Source organism: Ylistrum balloti, unplaced genomic scaffold (assembly GCF_031769215.1).
Source record: "Ylistrum balloti isolate Yb309-2 unplaced genomic scaffold, AGI_CSIRO_Ybal_v1 Utg370964, whole genome shotgun sequence".
In the NCBI taxonomy this organism is placed as follows: Eukaryota; Metazoa; Mollusca; class Bivalvia; order Pectinida; family Pectinidae; genus Ylistrum; species Ylistrum balloti.
In genome coordinates, this window is record NW_026782542.1 from 317455 (window position 1) to 334500 (window position 17046).

The window sequence follows — 17046 nt, forward strand, 5'->3', positions numbered from 1 at the left end:
GAAGTCGATTAATAGAGTTGGCTTGCTAAATCAAGGTATCTTTCAATTGTAAAATTGTGATTTCATGACATTGATTTTACCTATTTGAGTTAAACTCAGTCTTTCCATGTATTAAGAAGTGCTTTCACTTTATTGCTCGTCATATCGATATCGACGAGTCTAGAACAACAATGATCTCCCTTTATTGGCCGAACAACTTTTATAATCAAATTACTGATGCAAAAGACAGTTTTGGAAATGAGAATACTTTATAACCGTAAATTTGAATGAATTTATAATGAATCCGAATATTTAGATGTAGTGAAATCTTGCATTGAAAATATTAAGTAGCAGTTTTGTTTCCATGTTTATTATTTAAATTCTCGGAGTGAAATTCATGAGAGTGAATTACGATTTCCAATAAATTAACAAGTCATTCCTACAAACTCTGTTAATGGGAATAAGGGGTGAACAATATCTGATGCTTCTGTTAGGAAAACACAAATTAATTTGGGAGAAGATTGTCTTAAAAATTCTATTGCATTTTTGTCATATAATAGACCACCAAGACACGATGTAAACATATCACGAACTCTCATATTTGGATAAATATTTCCCCCTTTTCCACAACAGTTCAATTTGATAATGTATCTTCAAGGTCAGGAAACATGAAAATTTATCTTATTCCTCGGCCTTAGATCAGTGTTTATTGTTCATGACGTCAACAAAGTAAACAGATAGGTGGTGATCATGTTAGGATGTCAATATTTACGACATACCATTGCTGACACATATTATGTAAAGTAGTTCCTTTAGGGAAGTTGAACCTTTTGAATGTCCTTCCGTCATTTTAACAAATAGCCTGCCTGACGACGTTTCCGATATTCCTTTCAATCTAAATTTAGAATTAGATACATTAATGCCAGATGTCTAGGGCTCAACAGTGATGATAAGAGCCTAAATATAGATATCTACAAGGTCAAAGAAGAAATTCAGTGTTTGACGAATAAAATGACAAAAATCTAAAGTGCAAGTAATAAGATAAATTTCGTATATCTATCTGCCGGATAAACTCGACATAAATGTGCATTTCTGCATCGTTCGAATAGATTTAAACGTGGCCTGCATATTGGGGCTCTGATATAGACCCTCGGAGACTAAATGTATAATAAAGTATAATCGAGGATATATAATAGAAAGCCTACAACTTAAAGTGTAGGTTACGATAAAACATGGTATGAAACTTCTAGATAAAGGAGAATTTAAACAGTGTTTTATGGTCGTCACAGGAAGACTGCATTTTTGTAGTTTGCCTTAGTTTAATCAAATTTCATAAAAATAAGGAAGAAAAGCTGTTCTGAAACGACAATCAGTACTGTATACGTTTTATTAGGTAATCGAGAATCCTATTAAATAAGATATCACTGATTTGGAAAAAAAAGTCTGTGAATAGGACACCGCTGTATTATGTTGACGATAAGGAAACTACTCACCCACCCAATCATTGACAACAAACAGGTGTAAATTGCATGCTACCAATCACAGGTGAATGTGTATAGTGGATATGACCCCTGGGGTCAGAGGCATCAGGTTATAAACCTCAATATTTAAGTTCATTAAAGCACGGGTAAGCGCAATACATCAGGAAGCAATCTGAACAAGTAAGTATTTCTTTTTTAGCTTTTGCCATTATCATCGCCTGATAATTTATCGATTCTTAAAACAAAAAAGATTATTTGAAATCTATGAACTTGCTAAAGATATTTACAAAACCTCGAGTGTTATATAACATATATGAAAAGGAGTCCGGTATGTAAGAAGTGTGGATGAATATGAAAAATGCTGACAATTTATAAACACTGATGAGATATGTTGGTAGTTATTAAACATCTACTTGTTATTGACTAGCATGAAACATGATTATAATCATCACAATGACATGTAGCAAGTGGGAGTTGCTTAAGATATTTATCAAGATAAAAAGATAAGAGTGAAATACATCTTTCTATGGTTATACTGACTGAGCATAGACAAAATTAGATGCAATAATTGATTTTATATCGATCATTTATCACTAGAAAAATAAATGCAGTTGTGCTAAGTTTCTCTTTTTCAAAGTTTATATAACATGTCTTTAGGTAAAACGAACCACAAATTAACGATTTCAGTTTCCCCAAACATTGTATACTTATACAGCATTTTAATGTATATCTATCTCAACTATCACGAGGGGAAAATGATACCATTGTATTATAATATAGATAATGACACACAATTTTTCCCTATTTTATGACTTGTCTCGCATAGAAACTTTGAAATAAGTTTCTTATGTCGCGTTTATACTTGATATTCGTTAGCCTTCATGTTTTTATTGACACTGTAGGGATGTTATTTCATTGTTGAGATACGTCACTGTTTCAAACATATTTACCAAGCTAGGGGACAGTTCGGATTTATATACGTGTAAGCATTGATATAAATGTGTTCAAGCTAGGTGTTGTAGGCGGAAGATTTACCAGAGAAAACATCTTTATGACTCATCACTTCCTTTATTTTCTGCTCCCTTGCGGATGTATTTGTCTAACACCATTTACATCGACAGGTGTTTCCAAAGTATATAAACTTTATGAATTGGATTGGGCATTCGTGTTGGACAAGGAGAAACACGTGATCATACATACTCTTTTCTATCCCTAATCTTTCTTGGAATGCTGTATTACAATATTGTACATTGTGTACACTCTTGCATCATACTTGTGAAACTTTGACATTTTCAGAAATGGATACAATTTCACAACGAAGTCTGTTGGATTACAACGATGTACACCTGGATTCAAAGAAAAAGGTAAGACATCTGACTAGAAACAGACTTTCATGAGAAGGTAAAATACCCATTCTCAATGTAAGAAAAGTACTGTATATTGGAAAATTTTCATTTAAGATGGGGCGGAAAGTTGTTACACTGATGTGACCCGACTCAAGGGTGAAAATCAAGCAGGCCAAAACAGTATAAAGGATACAGTATTTAAGGAAGTTGAAATGCATTGAAAAATTGAAATGTTCAGACAAATACACGTCAGCATGTATTTGATGGAAGAGTTTATAGAGTTTCTTTGAAGAAAACCAATCACAGTGAAATCAATCATGAATGAAAGTATTTGAGCGATAACTTCTCTATAAAACCTTTAATAAATGGGAACATTAAGTGACGTAAATATGCGTTTGAATCAGTGTGTCTGAAAAGTGACATTTGATAAAAGGATTTTTGGCAAGTATGCCACATGATAAGAACGACCTGTTAACAACTTTTTAATTCGAAATCTATCAAACAAATCATAAACGAAGGAAAGACTGAGTATCTCGAAAGTAAGAATAAATCCTGTGTTCCAAATTTCATATGAAAACAATATTTCCATAACAGGACCAGGTTGGAATATGGTATGGGTAGCAGACAGATTGGAAAAATCAAAGTGTTTATAAAATAAATTATTTTCAAGAACAGATGTTCAAACGTTATGTGGATTCCTGTAAAATCCACATTACATCAGCTCAGACTAACTTTGCTGGCGCTAAAATGGCAATAAAATTTGTCTTGATAATTGCAAGAACAGCTGGATAAGCAAGCAATAACATATTCTTCAATATAAACAAAAAATCCGAATCCTGATCCTTAACCAGTAGTGTGATATAATGTAAACCTGAAGTACAATCAGCTAATCTTCCTCTTTCTAAAAAATAATAATATGACGGGTATAAATAATTGTAGTGACATAGATACATATCTTATTACAAAACACTGCATACTTAGACATGCCTGCGTTATATCTTTAGTGATAACTGGGTTGTCAAGCATCATATATAGATTAACTTAAGTACGTAATATATATGACAATCTAACCGTTATCTGATGACATTTTCTACAATCTCTTTCCACTTGATCACCTACATACAATACCATTGTTGTAGTAAATGTATCCCTTACAAATATAAAACCTATATCTAACTTTCTGTTGAAGGATACGATAGACGAGACCAGGTCCGGCATTGTGATAAGGGCAAATTCAGGACAGTTAGTCGAGGCTGGATTTCAGCTGTTGAAGTGTGAATCTGGATTCAGAATTGTAGTGCTGGATCCTAAAAATGATTTTCTCTCCGCTTTACAGTTGATGTGAGTAGATTGTTTACACATGTATAGACATTTTGCGTTTTAATTAATTAGGTTGGTTAGGCGATGACGGCCGTGTTGAATGTTGAAATTTCATGTAATGCGTTATTAGAGTAGGTGACAGTCCCTTTGTACTAATAAAACCAAGTGTAAACATTTTATATCGAGTTCACATCACAATACTTCAATCCAAATAAGATTTTCCCTCGTTTTTCCTTCAGAAAATTTCGCTTAATGTAAACGGAACATGTTCTATATCAAAATCTATCATATTTTTACCTCCTGTTCCCAATGTATTCTAATCTGTGACTTCTTACTTTGTATACAGCAAACCTAGGATAAGTCGAAGTCGATGGGACCAAGTAAAACATTCGACTTATCCGATGGTTCGACAGTGTTTTCGTCTATCGTCTGTAATCGAGACATCGTATTTTTGAAACTGACCCTATTTTCTCCGATCGTGTCTGATAGCAAGGTGTTAATGAAAAGAACAAGACAACATGTATATTTTATAATAATTGTTTTTTATTAAAACACAAATAAATCGTAGGTTAATGACAGTTACTGTAATCTTCATTGTTACAAACACGTATCTTTCACATCAAGCTTCCTCTTCTGTCCTCTTCTTTCTTCCGCATTCCTCTCAAATGATCCAGTTATCCCCCGGATGACCTGGGTCCTTTACTCGATTGCTCATTTGAACTCATGATTGAGAGTGTGGAATGAATGACAAATCCCGAATTTTCACCCTAATTTATAGCCCCTTTCGACACTTCCACTCAAATGTTGACATTTTCACTCAAATAAAATAACAACTCAAGTGCAAAAAGTAAACATGAGATGTTTTATTTCAATGGCTGTTTGATCGCATAGTTCTTGGTAAAATGAGATATTTACCTGTGCACCTGTATAAACAAAAGGGTTAGGTGTATCGATACCCTGAAATTACATTGTGCATATAGGCCTGTTGACACCGTTACGGTTGACCGATCACACTCGGTACAGACCAGGAAAATTTACCTGAGGCAACGTGGCGTCTGAATGTTCGACACAAACATGGAATTTTTTGTACGATTTAGAAGGGACGGACCACAAAATATATTCGACACAACCACAGTATTCGATTCAACAGTGTGCGATTCATCCGTGTTTAATTTACTAAGATAAAGAGGAGAAAAAATCGGGACCGAACGAAACGTTCGACTCATCCGATGTATTCGACTCATGCGTGTTCGACACAAGTGAGTTTTACTGTACTGTATATGATATCTAACATCTTATTATTAGCACGTTCATATTTAATTTTCTTTAAACAAAACAGAGGAAATGAATTTACAGAATTTCCGAAAGAAAACCATACATTTTTTTCGTTTTTAACACAAAAAAGGGCGCTATATCCTTGTGTATGCACATGTTTGAACTTAAATGACCATCTGAATCATACAACTGCAGAGACTACCAATAGCATATACAAGCTGTTGTATGTGCTGCTTAAGCCAATTTGAAACCCCACCTTAACCTTAAATGTCCGTTAAATTCTTTCACCTTCTAATTGTATTTCAGGGGCAATGACAAACTCCTAGCCATTCACAATGTCGATATCAGAAGCTGGGCATGTGACCTGGTAGAGGACTTCATCATGCATATGTTTGACCAAGAACGAAACAGATTGACATTGGTAAGTGTTTTGGCTGTATTCTTGTGAGGATTTGCAATGCATTATATGTATTTATATGACAGCGTCGTCTAAAAAACGTTTACTTCTTGGCATCAAAGGCATGTAGTGCTTTCTTTTTTTAAATTTTTTTTTGCTTTTTTTGATTTTCTTTTTATTCAGAATTTTCAGCAATATATGGTATTGATTACATTCATAGCATAACATATTCACTCAGACATCACACAGCTCACATGTACACTAGCTTGCAACATTGATAAAAAATACACATATATTACCTTATTAAGAGAAACCGAGGGCGCCAGTTTTTGATGAAGTGTCTAGGTTTATTATCTTTTGGTATACAAGTAATGACACCCTGTCTTTGAACAATAGAAAGTTGGCCTATTTCATAACCAAAATTAATAAATCTAACTACAAAATCACCAAGTTGTCTCCAAAAACATTTTAAAAATTCAGTAGTGAAACCATCAGATCCTGGGCTTTTATTATGCTTCATATTTCTCAATGTCGCAGAGGCTTCGTCAAGTGTTATATAACCTTCTAAATTATTCGATTCTAACCTATTCAATTTAGGAACTTGAAACTTTTCTTAACACTCCTCAAGATCAATATCATCTATGTTAATCTCTGCTGTATATTTTTTTCATAAAATAATTTAACTTCTTCAAGAATCTCTGTTTGATTTATAACAATATCCCCATTTTCTTTTTCTAATTTATAAATAACTTTAGATGTAAAGTTTCTACTCTCTAGGTTAAAAAAATACTTGGTAGGCTTTTCTCCTTCTTCTAACCATTTAGCTCTTGATCTTACAATACTTCCCTTAATCTTATGTAGTCGAATATTTTCTAGCTCTGTTTTTTTCTCATTTAGTTCTTCAATATCTACACTATCCCTGTCTTCCAAATTTTGTATTACTTTTATTATTTCCAATTCTCTAATGTTTTGTTGTTTTTTCTTATGTGATGTGTAAGAAATAGTTTCCCCTCTTATTTCCATCAGAAGAGTATCTAAAAGTTTATCATAATTGTAAACTGAATCAAATCATTTGGGATTTCCAATAACCTATTAATATTATAAATAAGTAGAGAATACTGTAATTTAACTCTAGCAATAGTTTTATTAATAATGCCAAGGTAGTCTCTATCTGATAGAAGAGAGTTATTAAACTTCCACAGCCCCTTTCCCCTCTTAAATACATTAAATTTTAAGGAAATTTTAGGAGAAGAGTGGTCCGATCTGTATCCTGCATCTATACCTACATTATTAATGCCACCCAACAAACATTCTGAAACTAAAAAGAAATCTAAACGTGCTTGCTTCAATGGGTTCTTCTTTCTCCAGGTATATCTTCTTGTATCAGTATGATGCTCTCTATAAATATGTACTAAACAAAATCTATCTATAATTTCTAAAACCTTATCCCCCGCCCTTGTAGTGCTTTCTTAAGAAATTGTTAGCTTAGGATTGGTTTAAAGGTCTTCTTATAAAAGGCAAACACACCTGTAACAATGAACACAAAACCGCTTTCTTACATTAGTTTGTCTGTTAATTCCGTTGCTGCCTACCTTGTTTTCATATTTGAGAACGTGACTTTATTCACTTGGTGGGTGTCGTTGATGAAACATAGGATGCTTGCTGTTCCGGAACATCTGACTTATCTTCGTGTACATTTCTCTTTATCAAATTTTGTTTTAGATTTCCAGGAGCTTTCGTGTAAATCTGTCTTTTTTCATATCATGCCCTAGTTTTATTGAATTTGAGATTGGATTATGATTATGTTGACATGTTGACATTTTCTCTTTTTTTTTGTTTTTACGGCTATTGTATTCATGTCTTCTTTATCAAACTGATGCATTGTTTTGAAAATTGATATTATGTATAGATATACAGGGAAATGTAAATATTTATGTTTTGGTCATACCTGCTATATATCCATCTCCCATTATCTCCTTTCTTTTCTTTCTTTCTTGGGGATGTTTGCCTTTCCTAAAAATTAAAATAAGCATGCCGTTTTAGCTTACAAGATTAGTCAGTTAAGTACTAATTTTTCACTTTTTGAAAGTCAATTTTCTGTTCAAAACGGACAGGTTTTATATTTCTAATATCAAAATTTTAATTTGAAACTGGTTTTAACTTCAGGTAATTGAAAGGCAAGAGCAGGTTGATGCCAAGAATTGCACCGTGACCGTCATTGAAATAGAAGTGGATTTTTTCTATCCACGAGGTATGGATGTGAGAGTTATATTTAACACTGGTTTCCGTATAAAATGGTGTGATACAATTTGCATTTAAAACATAGTGTAACACTGGTTAATATAAGAAGCAAAATACTTCTTGGCCATAGGGTTCTCTTTTGTCTGGACTAGAAAGCAAGAGGTTTTGTGTTCAAATGCTAGCGGAGGCAATGAAATAGAAAAAAGACATACTAACAAATCAAATAATAAATTAATTCATAACTAATCGTCCCTGTTATTACTGCAAACTTCCGTAATATGAATAAGTGTAATGGCCGTAGTTAGAAACCTGCTCCTTGCATTTTATCTGGCGTCTCAATGTTCCGAATATTTTGAACTATTTTCATCGCGTGTGAGTATGAAAAATAACAAGAAAATAAAAAAACAAACGAACATAATAAAACATTTAATAAAACTAAATATGGCAATAGAAATACGCACACAGAGATAAGACCAGGTGTTCCGGAAGAGTAACTGTCTTCTGCTTCATCGATGACACACACTTTGTAAATATTTGTCAATCCGAAGTAACTAAAGTAATATTCTCAAATGAGGACAAGGTATACAACACCAGTGCCAACAGGCAAAACTAATGGCTATTAAAAACGTCCAGTTTCATATCGCACCAAGGAATATATTATTTCGCAGTGAGGTCACTAAGAATGTCACGCAATATCCTTAATAAGGATTAGCTCGACTTGTCAATTTTTGCTTTATTGTTGTAGATAGATTATGATTGATGGTAGGTTACTATTGTTTCCATGTTGATATCATTAACAGCACATTATCATGATGTCGTACACTTCCAGTTGTATTACAGTGCCATAAAATTGTTTGGAAAGGTAGATCTTGCTTCTATGGCAAACGATTCTAATCGATTATATTAAACCTCAGTGTCATAAAATTTGTCACCAAGCGATAAATTCATCTAATCAGAGTTATTACGCTAAAACAAATATCTTAATTTATCAACATGATACCAATATAGAACTCGAGTGTAGATATATGCATTTTAAGAATAAATGGAAAAGAAAGATCCTTATAGCAGAGAAAAGGATAACTTTAATTTGTTTGTTAACTCCTTAAAATGAATTGGAACAGAAAGTATGAGATGACTAATACTCGTCATATTTCAACATTAATTGATTTTGTTTGACAGGCCCAACATCAATGATCAGCTCGTGCAAAAAAAGATTTCTGAGCTCATTCACTTTTACTTCTGTGTACTGTATGCAGATCACGGGGACTGATGATTGTCTGGTATCAGTAGATACTCTCATGTCCAAGGTATACTTGAAATGTGAGACGGACGGAACATTAACAATGGATAATCTACCTTCTCGGACCGATACAGCATGTATGTCACTAAGAATCATCCTGGTAACCATGTCTTATAACCGATAGTCCTTTAGCATATTTCCAGCAAATATTAACTAGGTTTTATGATATAGATAATGGGCACAGTCTAAATAAGATTTGAAGGTCATATGGGCAATGGTATCTATTCGGAATTTTGTAGTATGAATGGGTCTCATTAACTAATTGATATTTGTAGTATAAATTAGTCTCAATTACTAGGTAGTATTTGCAGTATAAATGAATCTCACTACTTAGGCAGGATTTGTAATATAAATGGATCTCACTAACAAGGTAGTATTTGTAGTATGAATGGATCTTATCGACAAGGTGGCATTTGAAGTATGAATGGATCTTACTAACAAGGTAGGATTTGTAGTATGAATGGATATCACTAACAAGATTGGATTTATTGTATGAATGGATCTCACCAACAAGGTGGGATTTTATTGTATGATTGGATCTCACCAACAAGGTGGGATTTTATTGTATGATTGGATCTCACCAACAAGGTAGGATTTGTAGTATGAATGGATCTCACTGGCAAGATGGGATTTATAGTATGAATGGATCTCACCAACAAGGTAGGATTTTATTGTATGATTGGATCTCACCAACAAGGTGGGATTTTATTGTATGATTGGATCTCACCAACAAGGTAGGATTTGTAGTATGAATGGATCTCACTAACAAGGTAGGATTTGCAGTATGAATGGATCTTACTAACAAGGTGGGGTTTGTAGTATGAATGGATCTCACTAACTACGTAGGATTTATTGTATGATTTGAACTCACCAACAAGGTAGGATTTGTAGTATGAATGGATCTCACTAACAAGATGGGATTTTATTGTATGATTGGATCTCACCAACAAGGTGGGATTTAATTGTATGAATGGATCTCACCAACAAGGTGGGATTTTATTGTATGATTGGATCTCACCAACAAGGTAGGATTTTATTGTATGATTGGATCTCACCAACAAGGTAGGATTTGTAGTATGAATGGATCTCACTAACAAGGTAGGATTTGCATGGATCTTACTAACAAGGTGGAATTTGTAGTATGAATGGATCTCACTAACAAGGTGGGATTTATTGTATGAATGGATCTCACTAACATGGTGGAATTTGTAGTATGAATGGATCTCACTAACTACGTAGGATTTATTGTATGAATGGATCCCACTAACAAGATTGGATTTATTGTATGAATGGATCTCACTAACATGGTAGAATTTGTAGTATGAATGGATCTCACTAACAAGGTGGGATTTATTGTATGAATGGATCTCACTAACAAGGTGGGATTTATTGTATGAATGGATCTCACCAACAAGGTAGGTTTTGCAGTATGAATGGATCTTACTAACAAGGTGGGATTTGTAGTATGAATGGATCTCACTAACAAGGTAGGATTTGCAGTATGAATGGATCTTACTAACAAGGTGGAATTTGTAGTATGAATGGATCTCACTAACAAGGTGGGATTTATTGTATGAATGGATCTCACTAACAAGGTGGGATTTATTGTATGAATGGATCTCACTAACAAGGTAGAATTTGTAGTATGAATGGATCTCACTAACAAGGTGGGATTTATTGTATGAATGGATCTCACTAACAAGGTGGGATTTATTGTATGAATGGATCTCACTAACAAGGTGGGATTTATTGTATGAATGGATCTCACTAACAAGGTGGGATTTATTGTATGAATGGATCTCACTAACAAGGTGGGATTTATTGTATGAATGGATCTCACTAACATGGTGGGATTTATTGTATGAATGGATCTCACCAACAAGGTAGGATTTGTAGTATGAATGGATCTAACTAACAAGGTAGGGTTTGTAGTATGAATAGATCTCACTAACAAGGTGGGATTTATTGTATGATTGGAACTCACCAACAAGGTAGGATTTATGGTATGAATGGATCTCACTTACTAGGCGAAGTTTAGTCGTGTTTAAGTAACGGATTAATGTGGAAATGCTATACAAATGGTTCTTGCTACCTAAGTTAAAGTATGAATGACCTCATTATCACTGTGGTATTTTTAGTATAAAAGGACTTCGCTATCTAAGAGAATCTAACCTATGTAGTTTAAATTATCCTCACTACCTGGAGGGGATGAAAGGGGATGGTTGTATTTTAAATGGACCTGACTTTGCAGCTGGGTCGATCTCACATTCAGTCGTGGTTTGTATTATAAATAGACCTGTCTATCTAAGTGGAATTTGTAAGTCTAAAGGAATCACGGTATCTCGGCATTTAGGATTAGTGGGTGTTGCCTCCAACGGGTAGGGGGGATACCAAATCAATATTTGGTATCGTTTCATTGATCTTTAGTTAATAAAATACCGAATTGATTAACATTTTTCAATTTCGTGATTTTCTGTACAAAGGAAGTTATTTTATAAATAAAAATAGTATTCTATAAATAAATAACTATATCATCAAATTGTAAAGTAACCCCTACCAATACGATATCAAAAACATATTTTATCTACTGAAATAAAAGTAACTACATATGAATGGAAATAAATTGCAACTTATCAAAATCCTCGTCGTTTTCTTCAGATCATTTCCGAAGAAGGCTATTTCATGGCTTTGAAAAGAGTAACAGTGAAAATCAAAGTTGTTTCCCTTGTGTTCTGCAGTCGATAAAAACAGGAAAGTACGTATCCGTGCTGAACTGCTCGTCTGTAGGTTTTACGGTAAGTTTTTATTGATGAACCAATATATTAAAAAAATGGTTCTTAGAAATATTGTCGATATGGTTGCGAAATTCACATATCATGTATTAGTAAAGTAGTATAAACACTATGCTCAAAGTTCTTAACAACGGAATCCCTAAAAACAAAAGCTTAGCTTATCATTATAGAAAGTTACACTGTTACATCGAAAACTAAAAGTAAAAATCGAGGTCAAGTTTAGGAAAATGTTGATATGAGAAAAGATTAAGTGTATATGTCAGAAGGTCTGCTCCCATTTCCCTTCTCTACCGATATGACCACTACTTAACTTCGCTTGATGGTTCTATATACATGTATTTAAAGTATGAACTAGTCTTATTATATTTTTCGCTTTAGACAAAGTCTTCACAAGATGACTTGAATGACATTACAGCGATGACATCACTACGGTCAGCTGATTCAAGATTTTTCTTCTTAAAACTGAAAACTTCAGGACGAAGTGAATATGTATTGGAATCAACGATCTTAAAAGGTAAAGGATACATGCAATATGTTTTGTAGAATGAGAAATGTTAATATCATGTGTACGGTTTTTCGCTTATCCATAGTAAATATAAATTCGTTGTTACCAAGATCGAAGTTACTACATTTAAATGCCTCATACCGCCATATCTGTCGAATGAACCTTTTACATTTTGTTGGCTGATATCCCTAAGATTATCTGAGGAAGTCAAAATTTGTAACCAAATCTTAGCTAGCCACATTTCAATATGTACATCATAGAAGTAAAAGAACTATGTAGACCTACCGAGACAGTAAATCTAATTATGAAACGTCTGACGATTTGATATAAAGTGTTTATGTTTTCCTATTCAGAAGTGTTTCCAATTTAATCATTCTTTGGTATATATATTCTCTGTATATACGATACACAAAGTTTTTTTTTATCTTTTTAAAGTATATATATATATACATCAAATCACATTAAATAAAATGTTCTTAATTATTGTGTGAAAACCCTTTTGAGTGAGATACAGTTTAGCCAAGCAATAAATTCCACTGCATCAGACAGTTCTTTCGTCTTCATAAATCTCGTCATCAATGTTATGTACCCTGTCAAAGACAACGATACAAATATATTTATAAGTTATAATATATCATTTCCTTTATTGATTTACCAAACGTTTACGAATATGCATCATTAAGTCGAAGTTAAAGTGATAGATCAATCGTTAATCTTTATATATACAGACAAATACCTTTCCTGGGATTGCGCAGAGAAGAGGATGAAATTGGCTGCTTCAACAGACACTCGTGGTGCTCATCAAACAACACTGTCAGTGTTTCACATTTATGTACTGTAAGACACTTACCTTATTGGATATAAAAACCAGGGTTGAGATATGAAACAAAAAATGGTGGTGGTTTCACGTCACCTTCATGACCAGAGGGTTGTAAATATTTTTTTACATCAATACTTCTGATCTGACAAATTTTGCTGCAAGAGAAGGGGTAGTTAATTATATACCAAGACTATTGAATGTTAATAATGATATCAAATTGGATTTACGATTTACGTTATGTAACTTCTAAATATTTACAATCACCGTCAGTATATATAATTATATACAATAATGTAAAGTACCAATATAAAATACCAATAATGTAAAATCCAGCTTATATTTTAAGACATTAGTCATTTATTCTATTTATCGTGCAGCATTTGATGAAAATGAGATTATTAAAACATCAACAATTTTGTTGTTCAATCTGTATTTACGTGATGTTGACGTTAAGCTGAATTTTGCATGACGACGAACACCAAATTAACAGTAATATAGTTCCAAACTTCATCGGATATAACAGTAATTCTATTAATTTTCAAACATCAACATGTTCATAAAAACATGTAAAATAGCTTATTTCAACAGCTATTATTATTTCTGCACATTATCTTTAAGTAAATTTAAAGAGTTATTCTGTTGAATTACCGCACGTGCTGATATATGGCTGTTTTCCGCCACTTCAAAAACACATAACCAGTGTTGAAGTAATTGACGGTGTTAGCCTAATTGAGGTCCAGATATATAGTGGAAGCCATACTGAGATCACAATATACAACGTTGATGTCAGTGTCAGTCTTATTGAGGTGCAGATATACAGTGTTGATGTCAGTGTCAGCCTTACTGGGGTGTAATATGCAGTGTTGGTGTCAGTAACAGTCTTACTGAGGTGTAGATATACAGTGTTGATGTCAGTGTCAGTCTTACTGAGGTGTAGATACACAGTATTGATGTCAGTGAAGTGTTGTTCTTACTGAGGTGTAGATATACAGTGTTGATGTCATTGTCAGTCTTACTGAGGTGTAGATACACAGTATTGATGTCAGTGAAGTGTTATTCTTACTGAGGTGTAGATATACAGTGTTGATGTCATTGTCAGTCTTACTGAGGTGTAGATATGCAGTGTTGATGTCAGTGTCAGTCTTACTGAGGTGTAGATACACAGTATTGATGTCAGTGAAGTGTTATTCTTACTGAGGTGTAGATATACAGTGTTGATGTCATTGTCAGTCTTACTGAGGTGTAGATATGAGGTGTTGCAGTGTTGTCATGTCTGAGGTGTAGATCAGTGTTGATGTCAGTCTTACTGAGGTGTAGATATACAGTGTTGATGTCACTGTCAGTCTTACTGAGATGTAGATATGCAGTGTTGATGTCAGTGTCAGTCTTACTGAGGTGTAGATACACAGTATTGATGTCAGTGAAGTGTTATTCTTACTGAGGTGTAGATATACAGTGTTGATGTCACTGTCAGTCTTACTGAGGTGTAGATATGCAGTGTTGATGTCAGTGTCAGTCTTACTGAGGTGTAGATACACAGTATTGATGTCAGTGAAGTGTTATTCTTACTGAGGTGTAGATGCAAAATACAGTGTTGATGTCTTTGCAACAAGGAATAGCCTTTCAACATATATGAATGTGTGTATGATATACAGTGTTGATGTCTGTCAGTCTTAGAAGATAACAGATATACAGTGCAATTTGTTATTGCATGTATTCATTGTCACTCATTTTTCAAAATTTATTTAATAAATGGTTCAAAATGTAAAATAAGTTTAAAAACAACAGGTGGTAGCGATAAAGCTTTCTTACTGCTTTTCCGTTGTAGATATACCAAGCAAAAAGTTGATGTTAAAAGCAAGTTAATAATATAGTATTAAGGTATTAGGTGAAAATATTTTTTGATATACAGTGTTGATGTCAGAATAGTAACAGCTCTCATTCATCTTGTGTAACCATACCCGCAGCAACCTTATCATTATCTTTTGAACAGTGTATATAAATATGAAATGTTTCATATTTTAACTGCAATTTGTAATATGCGAAAGGTGTAACTGTCTGTGTCTGATTTAACCATTTCAAGAAGTGAAAAGTCATCTTAGATACACAGTGGAATTGATGTCAAATGACTGAATTTGGTTAACATCAATATTTATGTTTTGTAAAAGGAAATTGAATACCAAATATGGAATGGTTTTTGGTTTGCCTTGAAAAAAGGTCTTATATTCTGGATCAAATACAGGGAAAAAGAAGGATTTGAAGTATTTGACATTAGCTGAATGGTGTATTCCAAAGCCAATTTATTTTTAAGCTATATAGTGATGATTCGATAGCCTCTACATAGAGACTAGCTGTAGGTGTGGTCTTAAAAGCTCCGAGAGCGAGCCGGTCACATCGGTGATGAACAGTGTCTCATAATCTTAAATATGAAGGTCTAGCAGATCCATACACCATGGAACCGTAATCCAATTTTGATCTAATAGAGTCTTAGCAAAACTTTTCTATCGGCTCCCCAATCAGTGTGGGACACAACCTTTAGAATATTTGATTTACCAAACGTTTACGAATATGCATCATTAAGTCGAAGTTGAAGTGATAGATCAATCGTTAATTTTATATATACAGACAAATACCTTTCCTGGGATTGCGCAGAGAAGAGGATGAAATTGGCTGCTTCAACAGACACTCGTGGTGCTCATCAAACAACACTGTCAGTGTTTCACATTTATGTACTATAAGACACTTACCTTATTGGATATAAAAACCAGGGTTGAGATATGAAACAAAAAAATGGTGGTGGTTTCACGTCACCTTCATGACCAGAGGGTTGTAAATATTTTTTTTACATCAATACTTCTGATCTGACAAATTTTGCTGCAAGAGAAGGGGTAGTTAATTACATACCAAGACTATTGAATGTTAATAATGATATCAAATTGGATTTACGATTTACGTTATGTAATTTCTAAATATTTACAATCACCGTCAGTATATATAATTATATACAATAATGTAAAGTACCAATATAAAATACCAATAATGTAAAATCCAGCTTATATTTTAAGACATTAGTCATTTATTCTATTTATCGTGCAGCATTTGATGAAAATGAGATTATTAAAACATCAACAATTTTGTTGTTCAATCTGTATTTACGTGATGTTGACGTTACGCTGAATTTTGCATGACGACGGACACCAAATTAACAGTAATATAGTTCCAAACTTCATCGGATATAACAGTAATTCTATTAATTTTCAAACATCAACATGTTCATAAAAACATGTAAAATAGCTTATTTCAACAGCTATTATTATTTCTGCACATTATCTTTAAGTAAATTTAAAGAGATATTCTGTTGAATTACCGCACGTGCTGATATATGGCTGTTTTCCGCCACAGCAAAAACACATAACCAGTGTTGAAGTAATTAACGGTGTTAGCCTAATTGAGGTCCAGATATATAGTGGAAGCCATAATGAGATCACAATATATAACGTTGATGTCAGTGTCAGTCTTACTGAGGTGTAGATATACAGTGTTGATGTCAGTGTCAGCCTTACTGAGGTGTAGATATACAGTGTTGATGT

General features: G+C 33.5%; 1 protein-coding gene across 1 annotated transcript; it reads left to right on the forward strand.

The window, feature by feature from the left end:
* Nucleotides 1-2758: 2758 nt before the first annotated feature.
* On the forward strand, nt 2759-13477 carry LOC132559780 (uncharacterized). Its single transcript, XM_060224407.1, has 8 exons — nt 2759-2824; nt 3996-4147; nt 5708-5822; nt 7965-8049; nt 9219-9416; nt 11998-12134; nt 12510-12645; nt 13365-13477. Exons 1-8 carry the CDS (start codon nt 2759-2761, stop codon nt 13475-13477), a joined length of 1002 nt encoding a protein of 333 aa, XP_060080390.1.
* The last annotated feature ends 3569 nt before the right edge of the window (nt 13478-17046 follow it).

Coding starts and splice junctions, on each gene's coding strand:
- LOC132559780 (XM_060224407.1), top strand. CDS start 2,759: ATGGATACAATTTCACAACGAAGTCTGTTGGATTACAACGATGTACAC. Junction 2,825..3,995: donor ACCTGGATTCAAAGAAAAAG/GTAAGACATCTG, acceptor TTTCTGTTGAAG/GATACGATAGACGAGACCAG. Junction 5,823..7,964: donor AACGAAACAGATTGACATTG/GTAAGTGTTTTG, acceptor TTTTAACTTCAG/GTAATTGAAAGGCAAGAGCA.